Source organism: Coregonus clupeaformis, unplaced genomic scaffold (genome assembly GCF_020615455.1).
Source record: "Coregonus clupeaformis isolate EN_2021a unplaced genomic scaffold, ASM2061545v1 scaf0053, whole genome shotgun sequence".
Classification (NCBI taxonomy): Eukaryota; Metazoa; Chordata; class Actinopteri; order Salmoniformes; family Salmonidae; genus Coregonus; species Coregonus clupeaformis.
Genome location: NW_025533508.1, coordinates 966,812 through 993,203, shown reverse-complemented (window position 1 = coordinate 993,203; position 26,392 = coordinate 966,812). Strand labels below are relative to the sequence as shown.

At 44.6% G+C, this 26,392-nt stretch overlaps 1 protein-coding gene across 1 annotated transcript in view; it reads right to left on the bottom strand.

Moving 5' to 3' along the window:
* LOC121556068 (dual specificity tyrosine-phosphorylation-regulated kinase 1B-like) overlaps positions 1 to 26,392 on the bottom strand; it is a 68,782-nt gene that overhangs the window by 19,696 nt on the left and 22,694 nt on the right. The window contains 1 exon segment of the mRNA XM_045212815.1: positions 6,471 to 6,639. Coding sequence (XP_045068750.1) covers positions 6,471 to 6,615 — 145 coding nt within the window. The 5' untranslated portion in view covers positions 6,616 to 6,639.

The window sequence follows — 26,392 nt, the reverse complement described above, 5'->3', positions numbered from 1 at the left end:
TCCTCTCCCAAATGCAATGGGAGAGGAGGGCCGACACCAGCCCTGGTACAGGACGATTTGTGGCCGTGGTACTTTCTGGGCTCAGACGGGACAACTTCTACTACAGAGAGAGAGCTGGACCGGATGAGGATGTGCTTAGTACCCAGCGTTTTATGTATTATATTTTTTATTATGTTTCTCTTCCTGTTGGCCAATCCAAATGTCCATCTTGTCAGCAACAACTGAAGCTAATCTGCAGCCTGAAACCCCTGATGGCCAATAGGGTGGCACAACAGGAGGTATCAAACACACAATGCCGTGCTAGCTTTCCCATGCTTCTCGGGTCAGGTGGGCATGATTGTCATCGTTGCCAAAAACGTAGCAACCTACAGCCGCTCACCTACACCATCTAAACCACTTCCCCTTTCCCAACGAGTTTCAACTGTGACCCAAAGGACCTTAGGTTCTCATCCCCCTTTGAGAAGGGCCTGTTCACATCTTAGGACGGCTGCAGGTTCTCCTCAGCTCTGGACTAACTCGTTAGACAGACCAGCTCTAAATCGAGCTCAGAGTGACCAAGCTCCTTTGGTGGGCAGCAGCCTGGGCAGCTCAGCTCCTGTACAGGCAGCAGCAGCTATCTATCTAGTCCTGCCTGCCAACAGGAGAGGTCAGTCTGATTCTTCAAGTGGAGGAAGCAGAGAGGGAAGAGTCACAACTCAGGTGTGAACTTACATACAGCCCTGCAAACGGCCTATTTTTCTTACGAAAGAACAAGAGAAAGACAGAGAGAAAAGGAGGAGAGCGTCAGAGAGAGAGCGAGAGAAGCAGGGGAGAGTTTGAATGCTAAATGTTTTATGTGCTTTCCGTGATGGAAGTGGCTGTGTCAGCGTGGATACTGTGAGCGATGCGCAGCAGGGGGGAGGCCGGGGGAGGAGGGGTGCAGAGCGGGGGGTTTGTTTGTCTGCCAGGAGATGTGGGACAGCCGGGGCTACACCGCCGCTTGGTCACGCAGGTACAGGCTACAAGCACACTGAGCTCTGCTTCTGCTGCACAATAACATGTTTTCCTTTCAAACTTGCGTCATCAAAGGGGGTGTTGGGGAGGGGAGGTTAAGAGGAGGTCGAAGGGGTGGTAAACTAACAGAATGTATAACTTCAAATTAAACCAAATCGTTTGCACTCATGACTATTGGTTTCAATTACATTTTCAGCCAACTTACAAGCAAATACTTTATGAATGTATTGTTACAAATCAACTTGCAAGGTTGCTAGCCAAATAGCCTGCTAACGTTAGTCCTACTAGCCTGCTAATGTTAGCCCTACCAGGCTGCTAACGTTACGTTAGCACTACGAGTCAGCCAGTTGCTATTAACACCTAGCTTGTAGCTTCATTCAAGTAAACCAAAGTTTTAGAAATACACTACCAGTCAAAAGTTTGGACACACCTACTCATTCAAGGGTTTTTCTTTATTTTTTACATTGTAGAATAATAGTGAAGACATCAAAACTATGAAATAACACATATGGAATCATGTAGTAACCAAAAAAGTGTTAAACAGATTCTTCAAATAGCCACCCTTTGCCCTGATGACAGCTTTGCACACTCTTGTAGGTAACCAGATCGTGACTACAACTAAGTTACTAAGTCTTTGACCACACTGTGTTACACTTTTTAACTAGTGTGAAGCGAAACACCACCACCACAACACAATCACCTCAACCCTCCCCCACACACAAACACTTAGCCTACTTCCTCGCCTCCCTAACAATCTCTAGTCCACACATCCCTATTGCTTCATCACCACAGTCTAAAAGTCACAGCCACAGAAAAGGACAAACTTACTTTCCCCCTTAGCTACTGTCTGAGGGAGATGGAGGGGTGAAGCCTAAAGGGCCATTTTGACAGACTTGAGAGTGTTGCAGAGAGGTCCCCCCTAGCCCTGTATACCAGCTCCTCCCAGCTAAGCTACAACAACAAGGATACTCAATCCAGATCCTGATTTATTGGACGGTGCATTTGTTTACCTCCACATGACACCAACTTCCACATGAATCACATGAATCACATTCCTCAGAGGGGGACAATCTCAAGGGACAGCAGTTTATAGAGCACCACTCCACCACCACCTCCTCTACACCAGAGGATGCTGGTGGGAGGCGCTATAGGAGGACAGGCTCATTGTAACAGGCACCTGCCACTAACTGTAACCACACCAAACACAACACAGTCCAACAGGCAATACTGTCTGGGGATCTTGTTAAAAAAACACAGCAATAAAGAGAATTGATTGCATCACTTCAGTCACATTCATGGGAGGGGGAATGAATGATAATTTCAGTATCTTGTTTACTAGAAAGTCAGAAGGATAAACATGGGTCAACCGCAGTAAGCGAGTGGACGAGACATTTCACCTTTAGACCATACATTAGTGCAGGAGACAAACAAGATCAAGGGAGGGAAAGGAGCAAAGGGCAGCGGTGGGGACGTGGGGTTTGTGTGACTGCTTCAGATACCGCTGCTTTCACAGTCTCACAGTCCAAACTCCACTAACGGAGGGCCTAACCTGAGATTTGTTTTCTTTCCCCAGCTATGATATGGCCCTGGTCTTCTCCCTGTGATTTTCTACTTCAGGATGCCTTTACCTTTGACCTTAGTAGTTAGGCCGATCATATTTTCAAGATTTCCAAACAGAAGAGAAATGACCCAGACAGAAAGTCACTCTTTCTCAAGAATGTTACATTTCTCTCCAGCATGTATACGTTTCAGACAGTTAAATCAAACCAAAATGCTATTCGTCACATGCTTCCTAAACAACAAGTGTAGACTAACAGTGAAATGCTTACCCAGTTACTCAGGGCCCTGAAATTAAGTCAGTAACCTACACACGGCAGCTCAGCCGGCACCACACTGTGAGGACGGAAATAGACAGCAGAGAAAGAGTCAGTTGGATACTCAGATAAAAATAACTTAAATTAAAAGGGGGGAATAGCTGAAAAGTCACCCAGATCTGTGGGTATAAAGACTGCACTTTCCCCTCCTGTCCCACAGAGTCTGACACCTCTTAAAGTCCAGAGAGGAGCTTTGAGTTACAATTGACAACTACAGCCGTGCGTTGATTTACAATTAGCCTGCTAAAATCGCTGTTACTAGGAAGTGATAATGGCGACATTAAAAAGTTATGCACTCAGCTGTAAACGTGGACTCAAAGTGTCACCATCTCCCCACCCCCTTCCAATAGAGATAGCAATATTAGGAGTGAGGTCGAGGTCTGGCCAGTAAGAAATACTTCTGGTTGAGGGGAGGCTGGGCGACTAGATAACTTTCCAACTGCCAAAACGTTCTGGCCACCAATTTAGGTAATCCCCAAGTCAAGTTAATTCAGTGCATGAGAAGTGAAGTTTCTAATCAAGTAGAAGCCTTGGTTAATATCGACTAGACATCTATCAACCATGCTATGGCAGACAACAGAAGGTTAGCTAAGTTTCAAAGTAACCCCCAGACACCGTGCCCACTTCAGTGGCGGCTCACTGTGTCACAAGAGGGAGTCTCTCAGCAGGGGGATGGAACAGGCCAGCGAGGGACGCAGACAGCCCTTTCCTGAGCCATGCTGCAATCCAATTTAAGGCTTATGGGGGTGAATCTGCATTAAACTACTGTACACTAAGCAGTCTACAAGGTGAATCCCGTCGGCTATTCAACAAGTGTCCTCCTTGTGCTTCACTTTTCAACCCAACCTTTCTCCTGGCCTCTCAGCCGCATGCCGATACCTCGCTTAAGTTTTATGGGACATTCCTGAGATAAACGGCACCATGGAAAGCCGTGACCTTCAAATAAGTGCTACAATGTCAAGCATCAAGGGCACAGCCATGGACAAAGTGCATGACTGACTGTGATTGACTGTCTGACCAATGGCAGTGTCAGAGGTGGCTCCCTGCTACCATGCTGGACCAGCTGGTCAGACTGGGATCAGTGGGTGTGGTGGCTGGTGTGGTCATCCTCATAGAAGCTTTAGATTGCTTGTTTGAAAACTTTTTTATTTTTTATTTTTTTTAAATGGGCCAATTAAGTAATTTATATCTAAAGAGCATTAAGTGGATAAACGATTGACGGATACTGAACTGGGCAAGAATGGGAAACCCTTAATAATAAAATGAAAGGATAAACAGATAAACGGAAGAGCATTTTTTAAAAAACTGGAAAATTGTCCCCAAACTCAGTATTCATTCATGCCTTCGTCTACCCCCATCCCCAACTCTCCCTCCACTTCCACCTTTATTCTTCCGTCCATTGAATAGGCATCACCATCTCCACAAGCTGCTTCCTGTACTAACACAGACCTGGCTGTTCACTGCCTGAATATCACCACACTAAGGCATCTTTGTCATGATGAATAAAACAGGCTACATCCTCTGTAATAACACAATAATAAGCCTGGTGTTCAAAAGTAGTTCAAACCCCTGCACCTGTAGATCCAAGTGTTGCTTTTGATTGACCTGTATTGATCCAGCAGGTCCAGACAGTGAGTATCTATAACAGTCAGATACTGTGAAACATGACAGAACATAAGATGTGTTATTCCCCAGGGGCAGGGATTCCGTCCAGCACTTTACTTATACAGCAAAAACATAAATATGTCATGCTACTCGTAAAATAAACTGTGAATTGCCCAAATGTCAAATATTATGTAACCCTGTGAAACTTTAAGGGAATCTCCACAACAGGTGATAGAAACGTCATCTGAGAATTAAAAATAATACGCATCAGGCCCCTAGAAAAGGATAGGACACATGGAGGTGAAGAGGGGAGAGGGGCCCCATCACAGGCTTTGAGGTTTAACACTCAGATCAATAATGTTGTTTTGCAACCTCACACACACACAGACTTTGGAACTCTCAGCTTCGCTAGGATTTCCCAGCTGCCGGGCAGTCATGGTAAAACACGCTGACGTGTGAACCACACGACTCGTACAAGTAGAGCACAGCTGTGCAGAACATAAGGCATGTGTCCATCCATGGAAACACTGGGACCAAAAGATCAATGGACTGCAGCAGTAACGCCTGGGCAACGGTAACCTTGAAAGGGAATGCATTTATTCCCACAATTGTTTGAACAAGTGGCTGGAGACAATTGTGGGAAAGGAGAAGGGGAGAGGGGGTTGGCAGGGGTCTCCGAGGTGGAACACCTCTAGGTGGGGTTTGCTTGAGTTTTTGTGATCAGTATTCCTGGGAATCCCCGGCCCTACTAAAATAAACCTAAAATCAAAGCTAAAACAACTTAAAATGATAGAGCATAAAAGTTTAACACAGCTATTGTTGAGGAAGGTGTTCAAAAAATGTTTATCCAACCTGAGGTCCAAAATGAAGTCAGAACAATATGAACTGGTTGATTCTGTAATTAAACCATTGTTATGCCAGTGACAAAACATTACAGTATCTCTGTATTAGTTCCATTCTATTACGGTAAATCGCGTGTACGCTATTCCACCGAAGCGCTCTACAACAATGATAAAAACTGTACAAATTCACCAAGTGTTTATAATTCTCCATCAAGCATCATCGATGACCAGTGGTCTACTTGATGCATCCTTGAGAACAGTAGTAGGACCCCGACCAATGCCGATCTGCAGCTTCAAGTGTAATGGAAAGCATGGATAGGTCTTTCCCCAATTCTCTCGCCCTCCTCTCGTTTACGTCATCACTATACTGCGTGCTTCTTCTTTTTTTTTTTTTTACAACTACGATGGCACGCGGTTTTGTGATTGTTCATGACTTTTGGAAGAGAATAAGCATCACAGTGTCATCAACACCACAGATCGCAGAAACTACGCATGAACAATGCTCAAGTGACAACTATGCAAAAACAACACTCAAGTCAAAACTATGCATGACCAATGCTCAAGTCAAAAGAGACCACAAACTGCTTCAGCTCACAACACCGAACATTTACATGCTGGAAAAATCTTGAACCAACCAAGAGAAACCAGGGAGTTGTGCCATAGGCAGACACTTCATGATCCGACTCATGCTATGATGAACATCGGTCTTATCGGTTTGTGTCATACAGGATGAACATGTAAGGATATTAGGACCGTTTTAGTGAAATAAACTCACACTAAAGAAACACAATACTCATATCTCAACTAAGAGCATTCAGGATATTACATGCTACAAATCTCCATGACAACATACCACAGAGGTGATGAACCTTTTGGAAGAGAGGAGAGGGGGTCTCACAGATAACTACACAGGTGATGCAATAGCAACATACTTTACTACTTATAATTCCACACTCATCATTCAAGTATGACAAATAACTTCATCTTTGCTTAGATTGTTCCGCTAAAAGTTTACAACACATGTGCTTAGTGAGAGAGAGAGAGAGAGAGAGAGAGAGAGAGAGAGAGAGAGAGAGAGAGAGAGAGATTAAGTGTGTCTGTATGTTCAAGTGTGAGTGTGAATACTCACTCACAAACCAACAATATTGGTACTAACTTTTTGTCGGTTTCCGGAGTAGGTGTGACTGAGTTGGTAAGTAGCGACTTTGCTCTGGGTTGTTGATCCAGGATTCGGTCGGCAAGTTTGCGACCATTCTGTTAGAAGGCTGCGGCTTCTCCTCCACTGACGAAGTGATCACCATCGGAAACTCTTGTGTGTTGGGCCGCTGTATCCCAGAAATCAAGTCAATCAAAGTTTATAAGTTGGGGATTCCAAAAATTACTTTGGAAAACTATGAGGATGCATCAAGTGTAGATTGTAGGGGTAATCCTCGCCTCAGAAATCTTTGCAATCGAGCAATATACATCCAACAACAATAAAACTCAAGTTTGAACCGGAAAGGCAGGTATACATAAGGGTTTCACACAAAAATATTTATTTGTCAACAACTCAATCCTGAAGTGGTGGAGACATTAGGAACCATCGAAACTAAAAAGGCACCATTAACTTGTTTCCAAAAAAGTTTCATGTCGGCTTTCCTCTGTATTCTTTATTACTGTTTCTCTAAGGCAATGAACTGGGTTTCAGGCAACAATGCTTATTTATTTCTGACGTAAAAATATAATATAATTATTTAAACTATGTATTCTTATATAATTCATAGATATATTTCTTATTTAAGATATATATGCTTCTCTGTGTATATGGGGAATAAAATATTTGGTTACTCAAGTTCGCTTCTTATAAGTGCGGAGCTTCATGCATTGTTCCTTGTTCCGTGCTGAAAAAAAGTTTCATTCCAGTCAAAGATGCAAAGAAGATACAGTCAGATAGTAGACAAGGGTGAGATGTATATCTGGGAGCTTGACTGAGACAGGACCCCCACTCGGATTTCCAGTTTTGATAATTCAGCAGCTGACAATGGAACCAGAGCTAAAGCTGGAAGTGTTGGTGGGCTGAGGGTGGGGGTCTCAATTTCCAACTACCACCATTTACCCCATCACTCTCCCTAAAAATAGCCTTTGCCTCTTAGATTCCGTGTAAGTATCCTATAGTGAACTAATCAGTCAAAAAAAATAAGCAGGTGAAAGCAATCCAAAACATCTGTGCTGTTTTATTTATTTCCCAGACTTCAACCTCGTGGTTTAATCCAGTGACACAAAAAGGTACAGTTCAGAGAGATAAATCATCCACAGGAAAAGCTTGTTGTCTTTGTCTCCTCCACCAGATGCACAAACATGAAAATATACCCTTCCCCTTGAACGGAACTAGCGAAGTCCGCAGTTAACTGGTGACCTTACGCGCTGCCAGGTCGAAAGGGTAGGAGGAGAGGGACACGGAACTGAAAACACGAGTGACAACAACCTTTAGCTGGTGAAAAATGTTATCGTGTGCAGGAAGAAAAATGAACACGTGCATGCAAAAAGAAATACGACAAAGCAAAGTGCTGATGTGCAAGTAAGTGTATTCCCAGGCACAACCAAATTAAAACCAGTTTCAGTTTATTGCTCTCTATTCCAAAATATCTGATCTTGGAAGAGTCAATGCGCCTCTCTTGATGAAAAAAAAAAAAAAAAAAAGGTGAATCTTCAATTTTGATTTGCTCTGATGTGCCAGAGACGCGTCCTCATACGCAGCAACAATGTATCCTTCTCTCTCGACCCTTCACTCGGGTGGCAAAGGCTGTTAACTACAGAATGTCAAATACTTGAATACAATATTTAACATATCCAATAGATCAGGTCCGCACTCTCCCAGAGAATATTTTAATTTTAATTGACGTATCTCGTCTGACAAGACATTGACGACAGTACAATATTCCGGTTTTGGAGTCCCTTCGTCAGTTTTGATACAAAAACTGTAGCGACTGCACAAGTGGGTTTCCGGAAGTGAGTCGTGATCCCCGCGAAAGTAAAATAAAAACGTGCTTTAAAACAAAACCCAATACTCCGTAGTTCAAAATCAACAAAAGCAAGAGTCTTTTCAACACTGTCACCTCCCTCTCACACTGTCTTCTACGCAGTCGTTCGCTGCCAGTCAGTTCGGAGCTTCCGTATGTGGCTCGATGCTCTCTCCTCGCGCTCCTGTCGCCTTTGATACCTCCAGGTCAAACAATGAACTATATTTTCATTCAATCCTCTGCTTTTTGTCGCAGGATATTCACCTCCGAGGTGGTGTCCTTCCCGGGTAGCATTAACTCATATTCACCCCTCTCCCGTTATTACTCCCTGTGCTGGCTACCCTTTCTGGCCGGCTCCGGATCCACACCCTGCGATGCGGATTGTTCCAACAGCTATTCGAGCGCAGGGGGGCTGTGGAGATACACTCGGAGAGCAGCTGGGTTGACGCAGATCCACGCACATTAATGTTTAAAACTCTGAAATTAGTGGGGCTACCTAGTCACAGTACAGCAAGGAGACATTACGCAGAGTTTTATTTCCCTGTTTATGTTAAATTACATGCGGGCTACATGATGTCAACCCTGAAACTTTTCGAATCCCCCCTTTTCGAGAGTAGTTGCGCCACCAAGTTGCTCCCCTCCATTTATAGTAACCGGCAGATATATATACTGTACACACACACACATATACATATATATACATATATATATATATATATATATATATATACACACACATATATACATATATACACACACATATATATATATACACATATATACACACATATATATATACACACACATGTATATATATACACATGTATATATATATATACACACATATACACATATATATATATACATATATACACATACACACACATATATATATACACATACACACATATATATATATATAGACGAGGACTACATTGATGGGGCGACCCTGGGTGCGCGTGCCCAATTTTTTTTTTTTTTTTTACAATTTTTACAATTTTTTCAAATAAAAGCCCTTACCACTATTCACACAATATCTGAAAATGCCAACAGCAACAATATTCCTGAACGAGATGCTAGTATAAAAACAAACTTGTCCACTCATCTCAATCTATAACAAAAGGATGAGTCCGATGGAGCATAAGGAAAATATGCAAGTGAGTTATAACTAACTAATAACTAAGTTATTGGATAAAGTCAAACAAGTTACCTTAGAATCAGTAATGTAATCAGTAACGTAAAGCAAGCATTTTGTGACACTATATTTGAGTCAACTTGAAGCTGTAGCCTAGTTGACTTTCTATCTTTCAGAAGTTTATTACAAGTCATGATAATGACATAACAGTTTCTTCCTGTTCCTCAAGTTTATTCAGAAAATAATAACTATGACAGCTATTTGTTTGCTGTCCTTCACCAGGTCTATTTCTGTAAGCTTCATTTCGTTCTACCAGTCCTTGAGAATTATTTCATATTTTCTGTGCTAAAGCACGCACACTGGCAAAACCCTTCCCCTTCTCTTATTTCTTTCCACCGCCACTACTCTCCTCTCTCCCTGACGCGCCTTCCTCGATCGTGTGCTCCACACACTCTCCACCCCCAGTGTGCGCGTTCGCAGGCTCTGTTGCTATCCGACGCCACGGCAGCTCGAGCGTGATTGGTCAGACGACTTCCCTTCAGCTGCTTGAATTGGTCAACTTGGATATGTGGGCGGAGATAGAAAATGAGGCTGCCCTGTCCCCTTGCCTCCTCGTAGTCTCCAAACGCATCGCGGAGGCAGAAAGACGTGCCCGCGGAAACATTTAAAGACCTCAGGTAGACAGACAGGGAGGGGGTAAGACCATTAGAAATGCGACCAAAGGGGTAGCTCATGAAGTCATGCAAAAAAGGAAGCTATAACAGTTTCCTACATAACAGTTTCCAATAGAAAAGTTCAAACAATACTTTAAACTTCCCATAAATAGCATGCATAACTTGATAGGGCACAAAAAGACACAAAACGAGAATATCTAATGCAAGCACAGGGACATCTGCCAGGTGACCTGCCAGGTAATCTGTTTGCATATAATTAAAATATTCTGTGCAGTAAATTGCAAAAAACTTGACTGCAAAAGTTACACAAACTAGGCTAGTGTAAGCAAAACAGGCAAAGACATAATCCAAGATATCTGAAAACACAATCTGATCGCACAGTTACTTTTTGGGGTATATTAACAAAATATACTTTGTTTCTTCTTCAGCTCAAACAAAGGAAGAAAATAAACTATTTTACACCTTTATGACACCAATAAATGGCAATGGGGTAAATTATTATCTATATGACATAATAACAGACGACTTCAAAAATGTATCTGTATCTCAATCCAGTAAAACACAAAGGGCAGGTTAAGTAACGTTGTGATAATTTAGCCTTGGTATTTTGAAAGCTCTGAAAATAATTCTCTGTAACATGGTGGAACCGAAACATTGTCTGTTCAAGGAGATTGAGTGTTGTGAATCCCTGCTGTTCATGTTGGCTATTCCTTTCCCTATTCTCCCCCAAAAGAACAGCAACTGGAGAGATGGGAGGGGATGTACAAAACGAGGTTAACCATGCCGTCATTCATCCTCCACGGTAGCCAGTGAATGTGCGTGTGCCCCCTTCAGAAAAACTTTAACTTCACTGCAGACAGCTACTGTCGTCATGCAAGGATTGGGATAGATTTAAGCACACAACTTTATCAAACCGCGAGCTGGAGATTTTTGCAATAGCTATGCAGCACGTGTCACTTCCATGAGAGAGCACTGTTGATGCAAAAACTAACCCCAATTACAGGTTATAGGTTAGGGATGTTACTGAGGTGGTGGGCGACATGGGAAGGGGGATGTGGGTGCTCACACCCAAAATAAATGTACAATTTGCATGCAGGACAAGGACTTTAGGATGACTTTTGCAAGAGCCCTGGGGTTGCTCTGCAATTGCCCTGTGTATGCATTTGCTATATTCTGGGGAAGACTGGCAATTTAAAAGTCGTATTTCTATAGTATATATATATATTTCTTAATTATGAATGTTCTCTAGACCACAAATTAGGACGTTAACAGCCACCAACAACAATGATTCAATGTTCTTAACATTTAAAAACCTGCGTTACCAGACACATACAAATGATGAAAAAATAACAATAGGTAGCCTAAACAATACATTTAATTTCTAATAGAATAAATAACAATTATGTCCCCAAATGTATGTGTAAACTGCTTACAACCTAATTCCAAAATGCCAGGGACTTTCACAGACTTTAATCTGATCTGGAGAAACTGACACCACAGCCTCTCCGCATCTTTGTTCCAAAATATGACACAACAAATATGAATAGCAACATCATAACGTTATACTAAACTTGGTTGAGCAATTAGCCAGCAAATTCAGTCCCCCCCTTTCCCCTTAGCGACGAACATAGGCACAGCAAGGCACATACAGTCCAAACAGAACTGTTGCAGCCTCCTTGTGTCATAACACTATTTTGATTGTATACGCACAAATGTATAGATAAATGTGTACGTGTTATTATGTGAGCTGACTCTCGAAAGGGAGTGTGACTCGGTTCCAATAAATCACGTTTGCAAAACTCCCAGACACCCGAGATTAAAAACGCAAGGCGAAGACTCCGGGACTCACGTGCCTTGCAGCAAAATTCCACCCGGCAACTACACACTGTACCATGGTAACAGCCCTGCCATTGGTCCCGGGTGCGTTTTGAAATGACCAATGGGAGGGCCGGCAGCGGGTGATGCGTGTTGCTAGGTAAACATGATGCAGTGGGAAGATACGGTAGTCGAACTCTACAGAAGAAGCTAGAGAGCGCCAGAGGAACCGAGGGGTAACACAGCAGCGAATTACAATTACACTGCGGGGAGGTTGCCGGGTTTGCGTTTCAGCTCAGCTAAAGCTTGGGAAGATGTTTTATAAGGTGTGTGTATACTGTAGAGCTAAATGTCCTTTAATTTCGTCGATAAGTAGACCCAGAGACAAGCACTGATTTCACCCATCATAATCATTACTCATTCTCACCCAGCGCAGGGATGGATGGAATCCTTACCAACAACGAATCATATGCTTCTCTGCTGTATTTTCAACCTCCCTATCTACAGGCAGAATATCCAAATATATATCATAGCCGACCAGTGAAATCCTGACAACTAAATAAGGTTACATGGCGCCTTGTGACGCCAAGGTCTCCACATTTTTAAAATAGGCACCAACCTTTTTACTACCCTTTGACACCCCATGCCAGTCCCTTTGGATTGGAATGGAATAAAATTAGCCAATAATACAATTCACTTTGTAAAAACATTGAAAATTATGTAATAGAAAGTGATGTAATGCTTGATTAATTAAAGTTATCTAGAATTTATGCAGTATGTTACAGTTGTTACATCAAGCTGCAACTGCTAAAAGTAACACACTGACAAGAAACAGTTTCAAATATCAAACTTTGACTTGAGTGAAACAAAGTAAATCAAAATATACATATATGCCTCATCCTCTGTTACAACATGCCCCTCTGATCATCACAACAGCTCAAGGACCTCAGGGAGCAATGGGAAATGCTGTGGCAGAATTCCTGGTCATGGCTAGAAGGAATCCAGCTTTTGTCAAATTAACATCAGATTTGACTTTTTGTAGCAGGTTAGGAGAATTAGGTTAAGGTTAGGAAAAGGTTTAGGGTTAGCTAAAATGCAAAAAAATTATACCTTTGACATTAATTTGACAAAAACTGGATCCCTTCTAGCCATGACCCAGAATTCCACCCGGCAACTACAGGCGTTTACAAAACAGGCGCAAGGCATGTCATAGGTGATGAGCATGAGCATGTGTTATGTTTCCCAGTGGGCTATATAGTGTACAGGAAAGGTTGGAGTTACATGTGACAAAAATGGCCCAATGTTGCTACTGCCATGAGAGTTCTGCCAAGAAACCCAAGAGCAGGCAGAGAGTCAAGTTGAACACTGAAAGAAGTTTGAGGCGCTTCGTCCATAAATAGGACCCGGGAGGTCCCTGCAAGGACAGGTGGTCCCCTGCAAGGACAGGTGTAAGAGTGTAGCAAAGGGATAGGGAAATATTCGGGCCGTGCTGGGAATACTGGACAAACAGATTGAGCAATCTAGACAATATTAGTGGTCCTCTGTAGCTCAATTGGTAGAGCATGGCGCTTGTAACGCCAGGGTAGTGGGTTCGATCCCCGGGACCACCCATACGTAAAAATGTATGCACACATGACTGTAAGTCGCTTTGGATAAAAGCGTCTGCTAAATGGCATATTATTATAAAGTTATGACATTTTTTTATAGCAGGGGGTAAACTTTAAAGCTGTTTGCTTTCTTGCGAGTAACCATGCAGATTTACAAATAAAATCCAATACAGAAAGCATTTCAGAAAGTCCCATAAGCTCTTATGTTATGTTTTTGTTATGTGATGCTTATAAATGATAACTTTAATAGAAAAGAGGAAATACTTTTTTTGCATGATCACTTAAAAAAAGGAAAATCTTTCTAGTCAATGTCTGCTGATGACACCTAGAGGTCTCCATTCTCCTGTATGAAAACGCTGAACATAACTGAGGTATAAATGTGTTGTGCTCAGAGTTACCATCAATTCCATGTAAATTCTAATAAATTCAGGAAAGCATTCTACAACATAAATTATAATTTTTTATCCCAATTTCATTAATTATATTTCTCTATAATTTTCTTTTACAATATTTTAATTCCCAAATTTATTTTGGCTCCCTATTTTTTTGATTTTTTTTGCCAGAAACTTGTAACCTTTTCTCAAGCAGGAGCAGGTCCACCCTCATTTGTGTGCATTACTGTGTCTGTATTAAGGGGAGAGGGATAATGGCACAGAGAGACAGCTTACGCGGCGATACGCGCATCACTCTGCATGTGTCTTTGCGCTTATGCCTGACCCTTTTCTGGAGAGAGACAGTGGAGAATCCCCACTGTTAATCCCTGATGAGGCTCCCCCTCCCCCCAGCTCGACCTTTCACCTGAAAAGCACACATCCATTCCAGCACAGACAGACGGGGCTAGTCGCACATACCACAAACTGTGTCACACAGACCCAAAAGCGTTAGACAGGATGCGCATCTATTGCACATTACACAATGTTGTCTCGGCATGCGTGTGGACATTTCCAATGTTGCACTATGTCATGGTTCACAATGCCAGGATTAAGGGTTATTTTTTCTTAAGGGGTCAGAGGGAGAGTTTATGTTGAGATCAGGTTACTGTTTGGGATATTCCCATAAAAGGCAATGGCACAGTTCAAGTTGTGACAGTCTGTCTGTGTGCAAAAAAAGATTATCCTGCGCTTCCATTTAAATTAACAGCATACATTTCGCATACAAATAAAGACAGAAAATAAATAAATACAATTTAATCAACTGATGGTAGTAAGAGGAATTGGAACTGAGGCTTTGTGACAGCACCGGGCTGACTCTAAGACCAGGATAAACATCCAGAGAAGTAGATTAACGGGTGTGATGCAGGCCAAAGGTTGTGATAATTGAGGAGGGTCTGGTGGTCCCTCCTTTGCTGCCCCCAGTGGCCAACCCTAGGTATTACAACAAACCACTGGCTGGGCACTGCCAGAGGAGGAAGAGTGATGTATTTTCTGACTAGCACCAACCAACTGCACTGTGTTATAGGGGAGCAACTCACTCCAGTGCAAAGTGCAATTAAATACGACATGGATGTTGCTAGTATCACATCACACAATGCTTTTTTAAATGTATGGCAACATTTTCTAGATTCAGTGTCAAGTATAGGGAAACTCCTTTTTAACATCAGCTCCTACTTCAAGATGAACGTATAACCCCTAAAATAGCTGCAGTTTATACTGTCAAGATGGATTTGGAGACGGATAGGCAGGTAGACACATTTCACAGTCACCATTAACATTATTAGAAACGGCTCCGGCAGTATGTCTTGCCTAAAGACAAACGCATTACAAAATCAATTGGAAAACAGAACAGCCAGAACTAGACCCTGCACCGACTATCTAACTGAAATAGCATCACAACAATAATGTGCAGATTTTCTGGAAACAGGCTGAAGTTATTTTTAGCCCACAGTTTGGAGAGTCAAATCTACCTGCTCTCCATCCTAGATTCGTTACAATATCTAAGCATAATGATGAAGAAACAGTGACATAATATTGACTGAAATTAATAAATAGTAGCCTAAGTACGGGCCGGTCGTAGACACTGACTCATTTCTGATAGGGGAGTGAGGAGGACATTATATATTGTAGGCGGCGGTCTCTCCCAAAACCCCCAGCTGAACACCACACGGTTAGCTGTTATCAATGAACAGTAGTGGCAGCTTTCTTTATATAAATGTTTACATCTGCCTTAAAGGGACACTGCGAGATTCTGGCATTTATCGTGAATACCATTTTTATGTCTCTGCGTGCAGAAAGAAGTAAGTTAGCGGTAGTTTCGCAAGCCAATGCTAACTAGCGTTAGCGCAATTACTGGAAGTCTACAGCTATGGTAGCATTGCTACAAAAAAAGTACAGTAAGAAAGGACAGACAGACAGGGACAGCATCTATTCAAATGTCTAAACTGAGACATAAAATAATAGGAAACTCAATTTGCCATCCAGCAAGCAACCGATCCAGACCAATTTGACATTGAAATGTGAGTTATAGATCTGTCATTCTCATTGAAAGCAAGTCTAAGAAGCGGTATATCTGTTCTATGTGCACTATTTCTATGCTTCCCGTTCTTAAGTTTCATTTTTGCGTCTTTTACTTTCGGTTTTGTACACCAGCTTCAAACTGCTGAAAATACAATATTTTTGGTTATTGAAAATATATTTCACAGCGGTTTAGATGGTACAATGATTCTCTACACTTGCTTGGTCACAAACTGAAATTAGGCGAACTATTAGAATTCTTGCGACCAGGAAATGGCAGAGCGATTTCTGCATATTGCACGTTTAAACTGATGACAAAAATGCACTGGAGGGCGGAGGCCCTCTTAAGGCCCTAGAAGTACAATCACCCTAAGAGGTCTCAAATGTGGTGGTCTTTTCCTCACTGGAGCCCAACCCTGTGCAGCAGAATTTTATTAGGGTCTTCCTGTCATGTCCAGTGATTCACAACAGGCACATCTGAGTATTGAATAACATTTCATTAACTTCAGGCACAAAGTTAACAGGCCAGTGTGGGTTAATTGACATGGATCTGTCACAGATGTGGCCTCTTCCTGCAGAGGGAGGGGTTGTGGGGGATGTAGTCAAATACAAATCCAATCAATACTAACTACTTATCATCACATTCATTGGGTAATAATTGTCTCAGAAGGATCCAGCCAGCCCAGCGCTGCGTCGGCACTAGGATACCAGGTTGCTCTGTAACTGACACAGCACCGGTCATGGGACTACTAACACAGACAAAATGGGTAAAGATGGATCACGGTTTATAAATAGCTGCACAATTTAATTCCAACTGACACCATACGAGTAAAGGAAAGTCCCCAAGAGAAAATCTGACGACTGTAATTTAAAGGATCATGTTTGCAGTCCGTCGATAACAAGGACGGCGTTGCTCCTGTGGTTACTGGTTTGCCTCACAAAAGCACGTTTGGCTCTGCGCTATGAGTAAAGAGTGCTGTCATCAAGTTTATCTGAAGAGTTCTGACTTCAGTGACTCAGCTAGCAGTAGTGCAAAAACCTTGTGAGATGTGTTATAGCACAAAGAGCACCGAAGGTAGCTGGTGTTGGCGTAAGGGTAAAACAGGCTTTTATTAGGGGAACCTACGCCTACCATTCATTCTACTCAACTCCACAGTAGTAGAGCTGTAGCCTGCAAAGTCCCTAAAATAACAATTTCCCATCTCCTTTTAAAGTCCCCTCCCAGTCTTCACTGTAAAAATGTTATATATATATATCCCTCCAACCCTCTCGGTCGCTGTTCCTTTCCTATTCACCCTATACTGCACATATGATGTGATTAAGCTTCTGTTAAACCAGCCATAATCTCTAGAAGCTCTGGCTATTTAATTCTTGCTGTGCCAGTTTAGAGCTGGCATGGTGGCTGGCAAAGGGTATGTGCAGGCACACAGACCGTCACTTTGGCTGTCATTGTTGAAGCTGGGAGCAGTCTCACACTCCCACAGAGACAACAGGGCCTTTCACATACACGCATACACACGCACACACAAACACACGTATGCGAGCACAAATGGCCTGTCCATGGGAGCACACGGTCTGCGGCACAAGCAAAGGTGCACAAGCGCAGGACGTCAAAAGGGACAAAATATGTAAATATTCACAATCATTAACACAGATGGATAGCCATTACCTAGAGAGTCTACTGGGCAGACAGGCAGGCTAGCTAATTAATTTATTTGGATGACACTTTTAATCCAAAGCCACTTACAATTTGTGGAACCCATTTCTGTAGTAGGGGTTTATCTCTAGGGCAATCCGGGTAAAGTGCTGGGTGTTGCCTTGGGGCAGACCAGCCGGAGGGGGCACATCCACCACCCCCTTTCCCCACCCTACCCCACACGCACCTGGAAATTCCAAACGCTGCTTCCTGACGCGCCCACATAACTCTACCTCGTAGGGCCCCTGTTCCAATAGTTGGACAATGTTTTCCTCATTCCAAGAGGTAATTACTCTCAGATATGTGTTTACTTCAAGGAAGTGATTAAGGAATGGTGCTCTTTGTCCATAGTCATCAGGGTCTGAGTGGTCTGGCCAATCTACTGGTCACTCCTATGTCCAAACAATGGATCTTTGTGGCAGGTGGGTGGGCTGGGCGGCTCGGATTGACGGCACGTCTTGGACCCTGCCACTCTTTTCCAGTGTCATATGGATGCATTGGGGTATACGTGCACATGAAGGTGTGTGCGGGGGTTGGACATATGTCAAGGCGGGTTGGCATGTGTCTGCTTGTCATGGGCTCAGCGCGTGCATGGACATGGCCTCAGTATGCTTGAGGGTAATGTGGCTCCTCAGGTGTCTGAACATCTTTTCTGTCAAATGTGTCTGACGGATCAAGCCTGTCTATGAGTGCAGCCGACCCTGTGCCTGCTCCACTTACTCAATGCTAGCCTGCACTGGGAATCTGGGCTGCAACCATAGCCGAGTGCACCCCCTGATAAATTGAAATAATTTTGCCATAATTAGGCTATAAACAATAATTTCCCCAAAATATATTTTACTACAGTCGGGAAGGCCGCAATTTGGGCAGCACGCGTGCGTTCCAAATATACACTGAGTATACCAAACATTAGGTACACCTTCCTAATATTGACTTGCACACACCCCCCCTTTGCCCTCAGAACAGCCTCAATTCATCGGGGCATGGACCCTACAAAGGTGTCGAAAGCGTTCCACAGGGATGCTGGCCCATGTTGACTCCAATGCTTCCCATAGTTGTGTCAAGTTGGCTGGAGGACCATTCTTGATACACAGAGAAAACTGTTGAGTGTGAAAAACCCATCAGGGTTGCAGTTCTTGACACAAACCGGTGCGCCTGGCACTTACCCCGTCCAAAGGCAATTAAGCGTTGTCTTGCCCATTCACCCTCTGAATGGCACACATGCACAATCCATGCCTACTGCTGAAAAGAGAAGAGTAATCTGTCTGTAGAAGCTAACCATTTTTTTCTCAGCAACTTTTGAGCGAGTCGGAGCGAACAGCACTGTTTTTCAAAGTAGCTTATCTTGAGATATTGGCACGAGTGCATCGGCCATCTCCAGTGAGTAGCCTATGCTTCATCTTCATCATTGGGTGAGTCAGTGTCACTGGAAAGTTTATTTTGTAGCCTATTGAATAATTCAATGCATGCACACACTCCTATTGAATATGCATTCACCTGTATTGTGGATAGGCCTAGGCTACATCTTGATTTACCCAATTTATCAATAGAGATTTACCATTCAAATAAGTGATTACCATAATGTAATTAGATTGGTAAAAACAAAGTCAAATTGTATGATTGTATAACTGATTCATTAATGCATACATGGCTGTCTCTGAAAAAAATGTATGTAAAAAAATGCAAACGTAATGATAAACTCAAAAGATGCCCAACGATTGAATAGAGCAGTAGCTGAGTTTGTCTGGATCAAGTGCTATTCTGTGACTTTGGCTAATATGCCTTCTTTTTATGCCGTGGTATCGTTTTGGTGTCGAGTATAGTGACGGTATCGAGTATTGTGATACTAAACCTGGTATCGAAGTCAACATTTGAGTATCTTGACAACACTACTCTACCCCGCATTGATGTTGTCCGATTTATGAATTGTAATAGGATCGTTCCACCTCAAAAAGCACAAGAAAGAGGATTTTGACACGCACCATCTCAGATTTTGCTGAAATTGTTTCTGTAATTATTAACATAAGATTAGCATTCCTGAAACATTTTGTTGAAATATAATTTGATTTGAGAAATTAAGCATACAGATTGCACCCACATTGGCCATTTTAATTCATATCTTCAATAAATATAGTACTGAACATTCGATTTGGACCATAATTCTTCCTAATAAATGAGTAAGACATGAGGAATCCAATGAAATGATCAAAAGCCACCCATGGATGCCAATTACACCCCAACAACCAGACTCTACAATTTCAGAACAATCTGGGATGGTGGGTGTCATGGCTTGCTTTCTTCCAGTGTCATGGTTTGCTGAAACGACATGGAACAAATACATTATTTCCTGCTAAAAGAAAATATTGGTAAATTTTTTTGTGTGTGTCAAACAGGGTCATATTCAATGATATATACAGTACCAGTCAAAAGTTTGGACACACCTACTCATTGAAGGGTTTTTCTTTATTTTTACTATTTTCTACATTGTAGAATAATAGTGAAGACATCAAAACTATGAAATAACACATATGGAATCATGTAGTAACCAAAAAAGTGTTAAACAAATAGAAATATTTTAGATTTTTGATTATTCAAAGTAGCCACCCTTTTCCTTGATGACAGCTTTGCACACTTTTGGCATTCTCTCAACCAGCTTCATGAGGTATTCACCTGGAATGCATGAAGGAGTTCCCACATATGCTGAGCACTTGTTGGCTGATTTTCCTTCACTCTGCGGTCCAACTCAACCCAAACCATCTCAATTGGGTTGAGGTCAGGTGATTGTGGAGGCCAGGACATCTGATGCAGCACTCAATCACTCTCCATCTTGTTAAAATAGCCCTTACACAGCCTGGAAGTGTGTTGGGTCATTGTCCTGTTGAAAAACAAATGATAGTCCCACTAAGTGCAAACCAGATGGTGTTGTGTATTCGCTCTTTGTTGTTCTCTTGCTCAGTGTTAAGTAAACCTTTACATTGTTGATTCCTGCGCCTGCGTCCTGCCTCTTCGTATCCTCAGTACTCGTCACAGAATCACACACCTATCACGAAGATGGATTCAGCAGGTAATCCTCCTGGAGTTTCCCAGCGCCTCGACCAGCACCAGCAGCAGATTGCCCAGCTGAATGCCGCCATGCAGGAAGTGCTCCAAATGCTGCATGAACTGACCATCGCTCCGGTTCCACCTCAGCGAGCGGACCCAGTCCACCTCCTCCCGTGCTATCACCAACGTCTAAGGGACCCCTCGCCCTGCCGGAGAAAACGACAAAATGTAGAGGCTTCCTGCTACAGGTTTCACTGTATCTGGTGTGTCAGCGTGGGGTATCTCCTTCGGACCAAGCCAGGATAGCGCTGGTGATTTCGCTACTGAAGGGAAAGGTGCTGGATTGGGCCACGGCAGTCTGGAAAGGAGGTGAGGCCGTGGCGCTTCCCTACTCCATCTTCCTTGCTCGGTTCAGGGCGGTGTTCGATCATCCCACGGAGGGAAAGGACGGGGGTGAGCGGCTCCTCCGGCTACAACAGGGAGAGGAGGCCGCGTTCGAGTACGGCCTGAGCTTTCGTACGGTGGTGGTGTCTTCCGGCTGGAATGAGCGTGCTCTGCGCACGGTCTTCAGGAGAGGCTTACGGGAGGACATCACGACGGAACTCGGATGTCGGGACGACGAGATGGACCTTGATACCCTCATTGCCACGTCCATTCATCTTGACGACATGTTGAGAGACAGACTGTGTTCCCAACACCACCCGGAGCCTCGACGCTCACCCCATCTGAGCTATGGAAGCCGCGCTGCCTCCGAGTCCTCACCCATGGAGGTGGGCAGCACCCCCTACACCACCACAGACCACAGATCTCCTGGAGGCTCCCTATCTAGGCGGTATGACTCCCGTTGCCGCTCTGTGAGTGTTTTTACTTCCCCTAACGGTGAATGGTTCTTCCTTCTATTCGCTTTCCATGGCAATGATAGATTCCGGATCAGCGGGGAACCTTACCGATAGGGAGCTGGTCTCAATGGGGGTTGCCTACCGTGCCACTGCCTTATCCGCTACACGTCACCTCGCTGGACAAAACCACTTGGATCAGGCACCATTATGCACGTCACTCCCCCCATTACCATCACACACTACCGGAGCACCACGAGGAGCTGTCCTTCCACATTGTCACGTCACCCCTTCACCGGATCGCCTTGGGATTGCCCTGGCTCAGACTACACAACCCCACCATCAATTGGATCACCAAGAGGATCACAGCCTGGTCCCCCTCATGCAGGAGGACCTGCCTGCCGGTGGTTTGTTGTTCCACGTCACTGGATAGTCAAGAGTCTGCCCTCCAGCCCAACATTCCACGTGAGTACGCAGATCTCTCTGATGTCTTCTCTGCCTCTAAAGCTAAGTGTCTCCCTCCTCACAGGCCCTGGGACTGCGCCATTGACCGGCTGGAGGGACAACACCCACCGAAGAGTCGCATTTACTCCCCTCTCCATAGCGGAGACTGAGGCCATGGAGAAGTATGTGGCGGAGACCCTGAAACAGGGGTTAATCAGACGCTCTACCTCTCCTGCCTCCGCAAGCTTCTTCTTCGTGGCCAAAAATGACGGAGGACTGAGGCCGTGCATTGACTACCGGGGGCTGAATGCAGTCACCACCAAGTACCGGTACCCCCTCCCTCTGGTTCCGTCAGCCATCGAGCAGCTGCAAGGGGCCCAGTACTACCAAGTTGGACCTGAGGAGTGCCTACAACCTGATCCGAATCCGGGAAGGAGACGAGTGGAAGACGGGATTCAGCACTACCTCAGGCCACTATGAATACTGTGTCATGCCCTACGACCTCGCTAACGCACCTTCTGTGTTCCAGTCCTTCGTCAATGACGTGTTTCGAGACATGCTGAGTAGACAGGTGGTGGTGTACATCGACGATATCCTGATCTACTCGGCTACGTTCGAGGAGCAGGTCAGGGACGTCCAAGCAGTCCTACTCCGCCTCCGGGAACACAGCCTGTTGGTGAACGGGGGGAAATGCGAATTCCACCAACAGGCCATCTCCTTCCTGGGATACAGGATCAGTCCTCAGGGGATGTTCATGGAAAAAGCGAAGACTGACGCCGTCAGGTCATGGCCAGTCCCCACCACCATCAAGGGCCTACAGAGCTTCGCAAATTTCTACCGGCGTTTCATCAGGTCCTTCAGCTCCATAGCCGCCCTGCTCACCTCTCTCCTAAGGGTGGGCCTCAGAAGCTGGCCTGGAACCCTGAGGCTGACGCCTCCTTCAAGAGGCTGAAGGAGAGGTTCACCACAGCGCCCCTCCTAAAACACCCAGATCCAGCTCGTCCTTTCATCCTGGAGGTGGACGCATCTGAGGAGGGCGTGGGTGGGGTGGGGTGGGGGCTCTGATTCGCCGGTCTACTGAGCCAACGGTCTGAGCGCACCACCTCGGCAACACCGGAATGGAAACCCAACGCCTCCAGCGCACCTACACCTCGTCATCTCATCACCACCCCTATATAGCCCTGGACTGTTCAGTGTTGTGTTGTGTGTGATTGTTAGTGTCTTGTCGTGTACTCGCTCTTTGTTGTTCTCTTGCTCAGTGTTAAGTAAACCTTTACATTGTCGATTCCTGCGTCTGCGTCCTGCCTCTTCGTATCCTCAGTACTCATCACACATGCAGAGATCATCCGTTCATCCACACCGCGTCTCACAAAGACACGGCCGGTTGGAACCAAAAATCTCAAATTTGGACTCCAGACCAAAGGACAACTTTTCACCGGTCTAATGTCTATTGCTCGTGTTTCTTGGCCCAAGCAAGTCTCTTCTTCTTAGTGGTGTCCTTTAGTAGTGGTTTCTTTGCAGCAATTCGACCATGAAGGCCTGATTCACAGTCTCCTCTGAACAGTTTATGTTGAGATGTGTCTGTTACTTGAACTCTGTGAAGCATTTCTTTGGGCTGCAATTTCTGAGGCTGGTAACTCTTATGAACTTATCCTCTGCAGCAGAGGTAACTCTGGGTCTTCCATTCCTGTGGTGGTCCTCATGAGAGCCAGTTTCATCATAGCGCTTGATGGTTTTTGCGACTGCACTTGAAGAAACTTTAAAAGTTCTTGAAATGTTCCGTATTGACTGACCTTCATGTCTTAAAGTAATGATGGACTGTCTTTTCTCTTTGCTTATTTGAGCTGTTCTTGCCATAATTTGGACTTGGTCTTTTACCAAATAGGGCTATCTTCACAACACAACTGATTGGCTCACATTAAGGAAAGAAATTCCACAAGTTAACTTTTAAGAAGGCACACCTGTTAATTGAAATGCATTTCAGGTGACTACCTCATGAAGCTGGTTGAGAGAATGCCAAGAGTATGCAAAGATGTCATCAAGGCGAAGGGTGGCTATTTGAAGAATCTGAAATATAAAATATATTTTTTGGTGTGTTATTTCATAGTTTTGATGTCTTCACTTTTATTCTACAATGTAAAAAATAAAGAAAAACCCTTGAATGAGTAGGTGTGTTCAAACTTGACTAGTAGTATGTCATTTGTCATATGTTTGAATAGGCCATATGTCACACAGGTTCAGACACGTCATAGGCTCTTCTACATTTACATTTACATTTACGTCATTTAGCAGACGCTCCTATCCAGAGCGACTTACAAATTGGTGCATTCACCCCTACAGCCAGTGGGATAACCACTTTACAATAGTTTTTTTTTTGTTTTTTTTTGTTTTTTTTGGGGGGTAGAAGGGATTACTTTATCCTATCCCAGGTATTCCTTAAAGAGGTGGGGTTTCAAATGTCTCCGGAAGGTGGTGAGTGACTCCGCTGTCCTGGCGTCGTGAGGGAGCTTGTTCCACCATTTTGGTGCCAGAGCAGCGAACAGTTTTGACTGGGCTGAGTGGTTACTATGCTTCCGTAGAGGAAGGGGAGCCAGCAGGCCAGAGGTGGATGAACGCAATGCCCTCGTTTGGGTGTAGGGACTGATCAGAGCCTGAAGGTACGGAGGTGCCGTTCCACTCACAGCTCCATAGGCAAGCACCATGGTCTTGTAACGGATGCGAGCTTCAACTGGAAGCCAGTGGAGTGTGCGGAGGAGGGGGGTGACGTGAGAGAACTTGGGAAGGTTGAACACCAGACGGGCTGCGGCATTCTGGATGAGTTGTAGGGGTTTAATGGCACAGGCAGGGAGCCCAGCCAACAGCGAGTTGCAGTAATCCAGACGGGAGATGACAAGTGCCTGGATTAGGACCTGTGCCGCTTCCTGTGTAAGGCAGGGTCGTACTCTCCGAATGTTGTAGAGCATGAACCTGCAGGATCGGGTCACCGCCTTGATGTTAGCGGAGAACGACAGGGTGTTGTCCAGGGTCACGCCAAGGCTCTTCGCACTCTGGGAGGAGGACACAACGGAGTTGTCAACCGTGATGGCGAGATCATGGAACGGGGCAGTCCTTCCCCGGGAGGAAGAGCAGCTCCGTCTTGCCAGGGTTCAGCTTGAGGTGGTGATCCGTCATCCATACTGATATGTCTGCCAGACATGCAGAGATGCGATTCGCCACCTGGTTATCAGAAGGGGAAAGGAGAAGATTAGTTGTGTATCGTCAGCGTAGCAATGATAGGGAGAGGCCATGTGAGGATATGACAGAGCCAAGTGACTTGGTGTATAGGGAGAAAAGGAGAGGGCCTAGAACTGAGCCCTGGGGGACACCAGTGGTGAGAGCACGTGGTGCGGAGACAGCTTCTCGCCACGCCACTTGGTAGGAGCGACCGGTCAGGTAGGACGCAATCCAGGAGTGAGCCGCGCCGGAGATGCCCAGCTCGGAGAGGAGGATCTGATGGTTCACAGTATCAAAGGCAGCAGACAGGTCTAGAAGGACAAGAGCAGAGGAGAGAGAGTTAGCTTTAGCAGCGCTGAGAGCCTCCGTGACACAGAGAAGAGCAGTCTCAGTTGAATGACCAGTCCTGAAACCTGACTGGTTTGGATCAAGAAGGTCATTCTGAGAGAGATAGCAAGAGAGTTGGCTAAAGACGGCACGCTCAATAGTTTTGGAAAGAAAAGAAAGAAGGGATACTGGTCTGTAGTTGTTGACATCAGTGGGATCGAGTGTTGGTTTTTGAGAAGGGGTGCAACTCTCGCTCTCTTGAAGACGGAAGGGACATAGCCAGCGGTCAAGGATGAGTTGATCAGCGAGGTGAGGTAGGGGAGAAGGTCACCGGAGATGGTCTGGAGAAGAGAGGAGGGGATGGGGTCAAGCGGGCAGGTTGTTGGGCGGCCTGCAGTCACAAGTCGCAAGATTTTATCTGGAGAGAGAGGGGAGAAAGAAGTCAAAGCATAGGGTAGGGCAGTGTGAGCAGGACCAGCAGTGTCATTAGACTTAACAAACGAGGATCGGATGTCGTCAACCTTCTTTTCAAAGTGGTTGACGAAGTCATCCACAGAGAGGGAGGAGGGGGAGGATTCAGCAGTGAGGAGAATGTGGCAAAGAGCTTCCTAGGGTTAGAGGCAGATGCTTGGAATTTAGAGTGGTAGAAAGTGGCCTTAGCAGCAGAAACAGATGAAGAAAATGTAGAGAGGAGGGAGTGAAAAGATGCCAGGTCGGCAGGGAGTTTAGTTTTCTTCCATTTCCGCTCAGCTGCCCGGAGCTCTGTTCTGTGAGCTCGCAATGAGTCATCAAGCCACGGAGCTGGAGGGGAGGACCGAGCCGGCCGGGAGGATAGGGGGA